Source organism: Mercenaria mercenaria, chromosome 3 (genome assembly GCF_021730395.1).
Source record: "Mercenaria mercenaria strain notata chromosome 3, MADL_Memer_1, whole genome shotgun sequence".
In the NCBI taxonomy this organism is placed as follows: Eukaryota; Metazoa; Mollusca; class Bivalvia; order Venerida; family Veneridae; genus Mercenaria; species Mercenaria mercenaria.
The window spans coordinates 61,529,970-61,543,612 of record NC_069363.1 but is presented as its reverse complement, the minus strand read 5'-3'; the positions used below and the strand labels follow the sequence as shown (position 1 = coordinate 61,543,612).

General features: G+C 34.9%; 1 protein-coding gene across 1 annotated transcript in view; it reads right to left on the bottom strand.

The window, feature by feature from the left end:
- Window positions 1-1,987: 1,987 nt before the first annotated feature.
- LOC128555913 (proto-oncogene tyrosine-protein kinase Src-like) overlaps window positions 1,988-13,643 on the bottom strand; it is a 42,144-nt gene continuing 30,488 nt past the window's right edge. Inside the window, exons 11-13 of the mRNA XM_053539732.1 lie at window positions 10,802-10,966; window positions 7,966-8,130; window positions 1,988-4,091 (exon numbers count right to left, since the gene is read on the bottom strand). Of these exons, the coding sequence (XP_053395707.1) occupies window positions 3,916-4,091; window positions 7,966-8,130; window positions 10,802-10,966 (506 nt within the window). The 3' untranslated portion in view covers window positions 1,988-3,915. The remainder of the gene's footprint in view (window positions 4,092-7,965; window positions 8,131-10,801; window positions 10,967-13,643) is intronic.

Genomic DNA, 13,643 nt, shown 5'->3' with positions numbered 1-13,643 from the left:
AAATTATTTTAAAAGATAAAATGGCAATTTGAATTTCTAAAAATGAAAAATGTCTATCGATACCAATTCTACCTATTATAGTGCGCTAAGTGATCATAGCGCAATACGAAGTTACAATAATTGCTACAAAGCTTTCTGTTTTTTAAAAAAAGTCCCCAGTGGATGTTTACTAAATAATACTAAATAAATAAATACTGAATAATAAACCTTTGGATGTGCTTTAGATTTTAGCAGTGAATTATTTCAAATGGTGATTACGAATGTTGTTGTTGTTGTTGTGTTGATTTTAACGCCATTTTCAGCAATCTAACAGCTAATCACGGCGGTTTTAGCTTGAATTTATTTATTCACATCGATCATGAAACAAGGTTTATATAAATCATGCTCGACGCTGCTTCCTGGGTTTCCAGTACTCGCGCCTATTTAGGGATTGGAGAGGCAGTGGAAGAAACTCCTTTCTGGCGGGATTCGAACCAACGACCTTTGAAGACGAAGTCCGGCGCTCTACCCCTGGCCCACGACGCTTACCTCATTTAACCAATTCACAATGTTCCATTGCAGACTTAACCGACCTAAACCGTTTACCAGAACTAGGTATTCCAGATGTTCATATTCGGATATACTTTGTGCTTCCGGAAGACCATACTACCAGCATTTTGTTTGTTTGTTTGTTTGTTTTTGGAGTTTAACAACATGTTTAAACAATCTTTCAGTCATATCAAGGCGATCAGTTCTACACATACCGTTTTGGGCAGGTCACTCAGTTTACCATTACTTGGTACACAATTTTCCACGCAAACCTACGGCTAGGGGCAATGTCAGTCTTGCTCTCTCCATTACTGTCAATGTGCAGTCTAAATTTAACTGAAACTGCTATAATTTTCGGATGTATTTTGTGCTTGCGGAAAGTCATCTTAAAAATAAAAAATACCAGAAAGTAATTAATTTCCGCAATCCTGAGATTCTTTAATGGGCTTTAAACATATAAAACGCGCATGGTTTGAAAGTAAACTTTATTAACACACTGAACGCAAAACACCATGACAACCATACCGATATTTAGTCGCCAAATAACACAATTTTTTTTATTTAAATGCTGCTTTAAAAATTAAAATATTCATAATGTATTATTAAATGTTCAAGTCATTTAGCAAACGGTTTTGGAATATTTATGCAATGAAGAATATGTAGAATACGGAGCAAAAAAAGCCATTGTCAAATACTCACATTTCCCTTTATAATACTGCAAAAACACAACTGTTTTAATAGTATGCGTATCCATCATGCAAAACTAAGGCGGAAGCATGCTGTTACAAACAGTGATTTTATTGGATGAACTGGACATAGCTCATTTTAATGCACAAGTGCAAAGGAGTAGCAAAAACTTATCGCATGACTGGAAATCGTACAGTGATTGGATAAAACGTGGGTTAACTGTTATACTGCGTTAACTCCAGGACTTAGTTCATTATAATAGGTACACATTTTTCCGTATGTGGAGATAGCGCAAGATGTGACTGAAGAACGTTTTAATGGGACTTCCAATCTTAAAATAAAGGGCACCAAGAGATAGCTCTCTCTCTCTCTCTCTCTCTCCCCCTCTCTCTCTCTCTCTCTCTCTCTCTCTGAGACGAATCCAACGGTATATATATCTTAATATCTTCAAAAATGGCACTTGGCTCACTATAAGACGCAAGCGACGACTTCTAAAACAACATTTTCTTTTCACCTCGCTCTCTTTTTTGGGGAGGCAAAAATGAGGCAACGTATTTTACAGTGTATTATAGATGACAACCGTAAATAGCACTGCTTGACAACAGCTAATGATCACCCTTGAGTTAAACTTTTGTTTAAAAGGCTCCTGGCCACTATAATATATTAATACATAAAATAAACTAGTAAATCCACTTTTTTATGAGATAACATTTATAGTATTTATGCACGCTCCGTAGCATTAGCTCCATATAACCAAGTTATAAATCTTACACTCACTTTATGAGCTCTGTTTGATTTGGTAGTAAATCAAATCAAAAACCAACACGTATCTTTGATTGAAATCTGTCATTTAATATCTAAATGACGAATTTGAAAACACAATTAACAATAAATGGTTCTGTTACAGCATCATACATAATATGTGATAGGTGACTAATTTTATCAAGAAAAGACAAATATTAACAGTTGATATTCATCATCAAAGGTGGGGATCTAACCTTTATGCCACATATTGCAAAAACATAATAAATGGATTTCATTTATTAAGTTATTAGCAATAACCCCATCCGAAGAAAGTGAGTGTATCATTTATTTATCAACAGCTTACTCATGTGTTACACCCTCTAACATGCAGAAATTGTCTGTATATAAGAATTGGAAAAGAAACGTTTTCCACTACTTTATTTGCTGAACATGGCAACAGTGTAAAAGTGTAAAAATGTTAGTAATACGTTGATTAACACCGCTTTTTCGATAAAATGTTATTTACGTAGTATCGAAATGCCATATGCATTAAATTCTGTCGTATATCAGCAATAACTGACAACATGATTTCACGCATTGCATGACAACAATTAATAAAATATTAATAAGAACACACACATGGCAGCAAGAAGCATACTACAAATTAGTATATATATATATATGTATATGTCAACTGGAGGTAAAATATGAATTAGTTTATATACATGATAACAGGCGGTACATATGAACTGGCGTAGATACATGATAACAGGAGGTAAATATGAACTGGCGTAGATACATGATAACAGGAGGTACATATGAACTGACGTAGGTACATGATAACAGGAGGTAAATATGAACTGGCGTAGTTACATGATAACAGGAGGTACATATGAACTGACGTAGGTACATGATAACAGGAGGTAAATATGAACTGGCGTAGATACATGATAACAGGAGGTAAATATGAACTGGCGTAGATACATGATAACAGGAGGTAAATATGAACTGGCGTAGATACATGATAACAGGAGGTAAATATGAACTGGCGTAGATACATGATAACAGGAGGTAGCATATACATGACAACAGGAGGTAAGTATACATTAGTATATACACATGACAACAGGTGGTAAACTATGAATTTAGCAGATATACATGAAAACAGGCGGTTAACAATGAATTAGCAGATATATATGAAAACAGGCAGTAAACTATGAATTAGAAGATACACATGACTATGAATTAGCATGTATACATGACAACAGGCGGTAAAATATGAATTAACAGATATAATGAAAACAGGAGGTAAAATGTAAATTAACAGATATATATGAAAACAGGCGGTAAACCATGTTAGCAGATATACATGACTATGAATTAGCAGATATACATTACTATGAATTAGCATGTTTACATGACAACAGACAGTACAATATGAATTATCAGATACACGTGAAAACAGGCGGTAAACTATGAATTAGTACATATATGTATGACAACGACTGTAATCATGCCATATATTATCCACGGTAAAACTAAAAGAAAAGGCTGCGGCTTTTGCTCCAGAAAGATTAAATATACAAGAAATAACAAAAGCATCTCAATAAGATGAACAGTTATGTAATAGTATTACAACAGAGAGCACATGGCTCTAAGTTTTAAGTTATAACTAAGCGCTATATATGTCATATCAAATATATCAATAAGTTTAATTTATTCGAAGATGAAAGTCACTGTTGTTCAAAATTCACAAAAAAAAGGCAAATGATAACCTATAACAGATCTTAACATTATTTCTTTGTCATCAGAAAAACAGGGCTTCGCTACAAAATAGTCTAGACAATAATCAATTATTATAAATTAACTGGTTATATAAAATAGATAACACCTATGTACCTTTGAGACTGTATGTGTGCCAAAGTCTCAAGTATTTGCAGTTTTCAACAAATATCTTTAAATTCTTTGGTGTTTTGCTATTTCTTCATAAACGTTTTCAAATATCTCTACATGACCTGCTGGAAACAGGCCGCGTGTACCATTTGCTGCTATTCCTATCCACCAACTTTTGTTCACTGGATCCACATCAGTTAAAATGTCGTCAGGGTACAGAGATATCTCGTCGTCTGCTTCTAAATAACATTTAAAACAAGTTTGATAAGAAACCAGCATGTGACTGAGGTATTTCGGTTAGATTTTATACTCCTTGTTTACTCAGACACAATAACTTTTAAAACGCCCATCCATATTTGACAAATATTTCATTTTTGTAACTTGTATATTCACTTCTGATTCAACATGGTGCTTCCTTTTTGCGATACTTGAATGGTGACTGATGTCACCTCTGCACTTGTTGTTCGTGAAATACAAAATTCACTGAGCGCACTTTCAAAAACAAAAGGTAATTACATGCTGAAGTAAATTACATACCCAAGAACAAAAAAAAATTTCAAAATTTCTCGACTTTTATTAAAAACTATTTAAAATCTTAAACTTTTTAAATCAAGTCAATTTAAATTTTTATCTTTGGAAAAACAGGTCCATTCATTTATCTTGTAACGTGTAAATGGATATTCACGTAGATATTCATTTTCGACGACGATATAAACTTCATGAATTTGGTGATGATCATCAATTAAATTGTTTGAATGTTTTCTATTTTCAGCTTTAACGGTACTTATATGATACCAAGCGAAAACGTCTTAAAAATGCTACGGAATAAGTTTAAAAAAGATCCGTGCAATGGTTCACGAGAAGACACTTAAATACATTTTTTCTATTTTAAGCTTCCCAAATTTGAAAACTTTTGGATATGACTTGATGCTACAGACCAACTCGATGATATATCAAGTGGTTTATGACAAAAATGTCGTTTAGATTTAAAGCATTTTAACTTTCATCTCTTGAGGTCCCTAAAAGCAAGTGAGTGCTCCCACTTGAATATATTTGAGAAAAACTATTCTAATGACATTACAGACTACAACTGATGAAAATCCATCAACATAGCTTTAAAGGCCCCTTAACGAGGCCAAACTATACCATTTGGACAGACGTAAGAGAGGAACATTCAAAGATGCATAGACTAAGTTTGGTTATGATCCATCAGTTGCTTCGTAAGAACGCGTTCAAAGATGTTTTTAATAGTTTAGCACTGGCGACCCAAAAAACACCAAGCTGAACCATCTGAAGATAATTCTATACATGGATGCCTCTCTAAGATTTAGGTGAACTAAGACCAATACTTTCAGAAGTAAAAATGTTGACGCAGGACGACGGACGCTGGACCATCCATCTTTACTAATAGCCCACCCTGAAAAAGTTATAATTTAAATTATGTAGGACAGACTTTAGTCCCAGTTTATTTAAGACAAGAACATGAAAAATCAAAACCCTGTATCTCTGACGATAAAACGTATGAAAGCATTGACGGTGCTTTTTGGGGTAAATACAGACCAGTTTAGTATTGATGAAACTGTATTTTTTTATCAAGATGGTAAGAATGCCTAACGTTAACAATATTGGAGTTTTGTACTGGAAATGAAAAAGAGGTATGATAATCAAATTTATTTTAATATATGTTCACACATGTTTGTTTATAATTTTACATTTTTATGTGTAACAGAGTTACCAACGTCCCCCGTCTAGGCCCATGTTTTTCACAAAGCATTGCATACCATTACATCAAATTCCAGGTAATAGAACAACATTTTAACAATGTATATAAATCATAATTATATATCAAAAACTCATGAAGACATTATGAATTTTGAAAATATCTGGATATCTATAACTGGTGAATGCTTTCAGATGCTAACCAAAGGTGACACTGACCTTGTAGCCCGGGGTCTGGGTCTTGCACATGAGACATCAACCCGTTATGGGTAAAACATTTGTGCCAAGTCATTTTAAAATCCGCTGATGAATGGCAGGGTCATGGGCCACACATTAAACAGACCATGTTAACCTTTGACTTCCAAGTTTGATCATGACCTTTGTAGCTAGGGGTCTGGTTGTTGCGCATGACACATCAACTAATTATAGGGAACATTTGTGCCATATAATTTTAAAATTCCTTCAAGTTAATGAATGGCAGAGTTATGGGCCAGACAAGAAAAAGATCATGTGAACATTTGACTTATAAGTGTGGCCCTGACCTTAGAGCTAGGGGACTGGGTCTTATGCATGAGACGTCGTCTCATAATGGGGAACATTTGTGCAAAGTAATCTGAAAATCCCTAACGAATGAGTTTCGGACCGGATACGAAACAGACCCAGTTAGCTATTGATCTCTAACTGTGACCTAGACCTTGCAGCTAGGGGTCTGGGTCATGCGCATGCGTCTCATTATGGGGACCCTCTATGCCAGGACGGAAGGATGGAAGGACAGACAGAAGGACGCAGCCTATTTCTATGTCCCACTTTTTTCTTTAAGAAGGCGGGGAACAATTAACTCTCTTCGTAGCATTGTCGCCAACATATATTTCATACATTAGAATTATGAAGTATCCGGCGAATTTTGAAAGAAATTATTCCTGTGCCCAATAAATCCGCCAAAACCTTATTTCATTAATAGGTCTTTTCACAAAAAAAATATGAGACCTATAAAATCAACTTGAGACAAGTGGCGTAGACTCTAGCAAAATCCTGAAAAATCGGTACATGGGTTTCAAATATTTCAAGATGCCTAAAACTTTAAAAATCATCCTAGTATCGATATAACTGTAGTAAATGTCGACACATATGTCATAAAAAGTCAAGCGTCTCTTGTTTATCAAAAAAAAACCAAATATAAATAACGACGTATATCATAACATATCGTGTAATGTAGAGACTGTTCCTAATTTTTTCAAATTATACATGTATGAAGTTAAAAAGCGTTGAAATAAAGGCAAATGTCCATATATTTCTCAAGAGTGGATATGTTTATAGTATTTTAGCCAGAAGGGTAAAGTTATGAGCATTCAATATTTTCATAAAAAAAGACTTGTGATCAAGGAAATGGAACTCTTTTTGAACATGGAGAACAGAAACATCAAAGGGACATAATATATTAAATATTTTCCATTTGGGTGCATTTGATTTAACATTCAGCTGTCATCTGGATCGCTAAATAATGTTCCATGATACTGTTCGATAAAATATAGAACTTCTGGAACAGTCTGGTAACAGCAAAAGCATGTTGTAGCAGAATGCAAATGTTTAAAAGCTCTGACCGGGATTCGAACCATTGACCTCTCATACCTAAGGCAGACACTCTACCACTTCCCTGTAACAGCAGTAGCTATAGCTAATCAGTTTAAGTGCACTCATATTCTTTTCCCGACTACATTACGTGAACTGGAACAATTTTGTGACAATTTCGGTGTACTCCGGATTATCGACGTATTCGCTTTGTTACCTAACGGAAATTTTCGTGTAAAGAAAAAATATAATCTAATTCTGCCAAAATTTCTCTGACATGTTCTTTAGAGTATGAACTTAATAACTAGTAGTACCAGTTAAATATAACTTACACTGAATCTTTTATATTTGTCCTTTAAGCAGATTGCGAACGGCAAAGACAGTGAGCTTTGTCCAAATTTAAGCAATCATTTTACAAGTTTCAAGAGATTTCAATTGAAAGAAAATTACAGTTACAAACTAAACACCTTTTTTCAACACACGAAGTCATTAGCATTCATTGTCGATCAGTATTATAACTAAGATCGACTAAGATCATTCATTCCAATGCTTCATAGACAGAGTCCGTTGTTTACATTTTTAATCGTATCCGGTGCACTTGGAAAAAAAACATTATATTTTGAAAGTCGAAGTATGCGGAAAGCTCTGGTACGGTCTCTATGTAATGCCTAACTTGGCAAACCTATACATATTTATTTTGGTAATTTACATTTTTCGACTCTTCGGCTTGATAGAATTCCTAAATAGTCCGTTACATGTTCATGAATAGTCAGAGATGTTGTTTTAATGAAAGAAACACAGTATGTAAACAACCATTAACTGTACCTGCTTTATAACTGTACAAGGCTTTCACACTGAATCCAGGAGTAATGGCAAAGTTGTCAGTGTTGCTTTCCGGTTGAGCTTGTTTTGCTGTTACTGCATTTTGAACATTTTCATATATATGAGGAGTGGACATTTGCACAGACTGTTGAAGATCGAGTCGTGTTTCTGAAAGTTATACGCAAAAATACAGAGATAAGTCTTTGTTTAAATGTACTTCATTTATTCGATCAGAGTCCATATCAACTCCCTGAATGTTCACAAACTAAGGCGGTATTCCTTTTCTATCCCAACAGTCATTCTCTCACTTAAACCTCGGACATGTATGTTTTATCTGTGTATCTGACATTAATTCATTCAACTTAGCACTGTAAATGAAAGAAAGTACATGTAACTTCATCCGATTCTATTTATACTTTTAACATCCTCATTGATGTTTTGACAATGATTGTCATTGAAGGAACAAAGGCCTGTCTACTATTCATTAAGGATTTACGGATATATATTCTACTTAAGATCTAGAATAATTTTGGAGGGATTACATCTTCGAAAGGTGAATATCAATATACCTTTATTAAGTTATTTTATGTTATTTAACTCGCGTTATCTATGTGGTTCATGAAAACACGAGAAATTTGAATACACTCGTATGTAAAAAAAAATAAGTTTAGAGCCGTTCCCGATAAAATTCAAGCATAATTTCATGTGATACTGCTAATTCAAAGAACAAACTCCAATGGCGATAAGAATTTACCATGTAAGACTGCCGTTGGAAATATGAATTTGCCATTTATTTGGATATTTTGCCTAGCTGAAAAAAGTCGTTAAACTTTACGAAAGGTAAAGTTTTCAGTTTATAAAACCATCTTTAGTTTGCGTATATGTTTTGTCATATCACATCGAAGTTGGTGCAAACCCCTAGGATGAGACAGCTAAGTCATTTTAAAATCCGTTGATTAATGGCAGAGTCATGGGCCGGACAATAAACAGACCATGTTAACCTTTGACTTCTAAGTTTGATCATGAACTTTGTAGCTAAGGGTCTGGTTGTTGCGCATGACACATCAACTAATTATAGGGAACATTTGTGCCGTGTAATTTTAAAATTCCTTCAAGTTAATGAACGGCAGAGTTATGGGCCAGACAAGAAAAAGATCATGTGAACATTTGACTTATAAGTGTGGCCTTGACCTTAGAGCTAGGGCACTGGGTCTTGTGCATGAGACGTCGTCTCATAATGGGGAACATTTGTGCAAAGTAATCTGAAAATCCCTAACGAATGAGTTTCGGACCGGATACGAAACAGACCCAGTTAGCTTTTGATCTCTAATTGTGACCTTGACCTAGCAGCTAGTGGTCTGGGTTATGCGCATGCGTCTCATTCTGGGGAACCTCTATGCCCGGACGGAAGGATGGAAGGACAGACGGAAGGACGCAGCCTATTTCTTTGTTCCCTTTTTTCTTTTAGAAGTTGGGGAACAATTAACTCTCTTCGTAGCATTGTCGCCAACATATATTTCATACATTAGAATTATGAAGTGTCCGGCGAATTTTGAAAGAAATTATTCCTGTGCCCAATAAATCCGCCAAAACCTTATTTCATTAATAGGTCTTTTCACAAAAAAAAATATGAGATCTATAAAATCAATTTGAGACAAGTGGCGTAGACTCTAGCAAAATCTTGAAAAATCGGTACATGGGTTTCAAATATTTCAAGACGCCTAAAACTTTAAAAGTCATCCTAGTATCGATATAACTGTAGTAAATGTCGACACATATGTCATAAAAAGTCAAGCCTCTCTTGTTTCTCGAAAAAGCAGCCATATATAAATAATGGCGTATATCATAACATATCGTGTAATGTAGAGATTGTTCCTATTTCTTTCAAATATTTTTCATTTGGGTGCATTTGATTTAACATTCAGCTGTCATCTGAATCGCTAAATAATGATCCATGATACTGTTCGATAAAATATAGAACTTCTGGAACAGTCTGATAACAGCAAAATCATGTTGTAGCAGAATGCAAATATTTAAACGCACTGACCGGGATTCGAACCCTTGACCTCTCACACCTAAGGCAGACACTCTACCACTTCTCTATAACAGCAGTAGCTATAGCTTAGCAGTTTAAGTGCACTCCTATTCTTTTCCCGACTACATTACGTGAACTGGAACAATTTTGTGACAATTTCGGTGTACTCCGGATTATCGACGTATTCGCTTTGTTACCTAACGGAAATTTTCGTGTAAAGAAAAAATATAATCTAATTCTGCCAAAATTTCTCTGACATGTTCTTTAGAGTATGAACTTAATAACTAGTAGTACCAGTTAAATATAACTTACACTGAATCTTTTATATTTGCCCTTTTAGCAGATTGCGAACGGCAAAGACAGTGAGCTTTGTCCAAATTTAAGCAATCATTTTACAAGTTTCGAGAGATTTCAATTGAAAGAAAATTACAGTTACAAACTGAATACCTTTTTTCAACACACAAAGTCATTCGCATTCATTGACGATCAGTATTATAACTAAGATCGACTAAGATCATTCATTCCAATGCTTCATAGACAGAGTCTGTTGTTTACAATTTTAATCGTATCCGGTGCACTTGGAAAAAAATACTATAGTTTGAAAAATTGAAGTATGCTGAAAGTTCTGGTACAGTCTCTATGTAATGCTAGCTTGGCAAACCTATACATATTTATTTTGGTAATTTACATTTTTCGACCCTTCGGCTTGATAGAATTCCTAAATAGCCCTTTACATGTTCATGAATAGTCAGAGACGTTGTTTTAATGAAAGAAACACAGTATGTAAACAACCATTAACAATACCTGCTTTATTACTGTACAAGGCTTCCACACTGAATCCAGGAGTAATGGCAAGGTTGTCAGTGTTGCTTTCCGGTTGAGCTTGTTTTGCTGTTACTGCATTTTGAACATTTTCATATGTATGAGGAGTAGACATTTGCACAGACTGTTGAAGATCGAGTCGTGTTTCTGAAAGTTATACGCAAAAATACAGAGATAAGTCTTTGTTTAAATGTACTTCGTTTATTCGATCAGAGTCCATATCAACTCCCTGAATATTTACAAACTAAGGTGGTATTCCTTTTCTATCCCAACAGTCATTCTCTCACTTGAACCTCGGACATTTATGTTTTATCTGTGTATCTGACATTAATTTATTCAACTTAGTAAATGAAAGAAAGTACATGTAACTTCATCCGATTCTATCCATACTTTTAACATCCTCAGTGGTGTTTTGAAGATGATTGTCATTGATGGAACAAAGGCCTGTCTACTTACTCATTAAGGATTTACGGATATATATTCTACTCAAGATCTAGAATATTTTTTGAGGGATTACAGCCTCGAAAGGTGAATATCAATATACCTTTATCAAGTTATTTTCTGTTATTTAACTCGCGTTATGTGGTTCATGAAAACACGAGAAATTTGAATACACTCGTATGTAAAAAAAATAAGTTTTGAGCCGTTCCCGATAAAATTCAAGCATAATTTCATGTGATACTGCTAATTCAAAGAACAAACTCCAATGGCGATAAGAATTTACCATGGAAGACTGCCGTTGGAAATATGAATTTGCAATTTATTGGGATATTTTGCCTAGCTGTAAAAAGTCGTTAAACTTTACGAAGGGTAAAGTTTTCAGTTTATAAAACCATCTTTAGTTTGCGTATATGTTTTGTCATATCACACCGAAGTTGGTGCAAACCCCTAGGATGAGACAGTTTTATTTCTGGTTTGGAAAACTTTATCTGATATACAATATAAACAATTTACTAATCTATTGAATGTATGAATAAACCTTGGCATTTTTGTATGTAACCAATTTTTGGATACATGTGGTTAAAATATACATTTGAATTCTCTGTTACAGGGATATCAATTGATTAAGGTGACACATAGTGTTTATGCGATCTTATTTGCTAAACTCGTCAATGGCTGTACTTATTATACTTAATTAGTAACAAAGCAAATAAACCTATACAGATAAAACAAGATAAGTCAGTGAATAACGTGATAAAGGTTTCATCCTTGTTAACCTTAAGTAATGAAATTCTGTTCATTTCAGCCAGGTTTATGTTGGAATGTAAAAATGTTTAAACAAATAAAGGTCAATAACGCTAAAGTGAGTTAAGATGTTCTGACAAAATTTTCACTTGCAAAACTGCCCAACAGTTATTTATATTTGTATAACAAGTTATCAAGATCCATCAATGGATTATTTTGTTTTGTGAGGACCGATGGTTACTTAGATACAGTAAAAATCCTGGTGATGACACGACAGTACATTAGCACGATGATGACGCAGCGAAGGCATGATGGCAAAAACGCGAAGTAATATCGCGTTTTTTGTCATCATGCTGTCGTAGCATCGCTCCATCACCACCGTAGCATCGTAGTATCGCGTCTTCGTCATGAAAGCAAAAACACGACACCGATGACACGAAGGCGATAACAGGATGGTGATGACAAGACAGTACAATAGCACGATGGTGATGGGGTAAATACACGATGACAAATACGCGAAGTAATATCGTGTCTTTCTCATCGTGCTTTAGCATCCCTCCATCACCATCGTACAATCGAAGTATCTTGTCTTCTTCATCTTACTTGTGTGTCTTCGTCATCGTGCCTTCGCTCCATCATCATCGTGGTATTGTACTGTCGTGTCTTTGTCATCGTATTGTAAAGGCATCGCGCGTACATGAGGCGACAGCGATAGCACAATGACACTAACAGGACACCGTATAAAGAGGTGAAGAACAAATTGATTGTTCTTAGAGGGCATGTGTAGTAGTGTTTGAACTTTTGAAAACTGTACATATACACTTGAGTATAAAAAGATTGATAATGGCCTCGGAAAAATAATTCCGTTTGGCTCCGCACGAGTTATATTATTATATAAGCCCATAAAAGGAGCTAATTCCCGAGATTTGAAGAAGTTTGGAAGATGACCTTATTATAGTGCTACAGATCAAGTTTGATGAAGATCCATCAAGCGATTCTTGAAAGGAGGTAGTATAAGCGTATTTCTATTTTAGCACCAATTGCCCCAAAAAGGAGCTAAGTGACTCCTTTGAACAAAATTGGGAGGGGATCTTAGAATGATGTCACTGTCCAAGTTTGATGATGATGCATGCAGCGGTTCATGATAAGAAATTATCTAAACGTATTTCTGCCTTATTTCAAGCGACCCTAAAAGGGTCCTGGTGCCCTCAATTGTAATAATTTAGAAGCGGACCTAACAATGATGATACAGACCTAGTTTGATGAAGATCCATCAAACGGTTCACGAGAAAACGTCGTTTCAAGGTATTTCTATTTATAGCTCTAATGACACATAATAGGGACCAAGCTCTTCGATATGAACATTTTGAGAGAAAAGTTACATTACTGCTATAGATCGAATTTGATGAAAATCGATTACGCGGGTTATGAGAAACAGTTGTTGAAAGAGATTTCTATTTTTAGATTTAGCGGCTCCTAAAAGGGCCAAACACTTTCATTCAAATGACAAACAGAGGAATTTACAATGACGCTACGGCTCAAGTTTGATTAATACCCACCAAGCGGTTCATTAAAAGATGTCGTTTAAATGTATTTCTATTTTAAGCACTAGCGAATCCTTAATGGGGCAGACATTTGA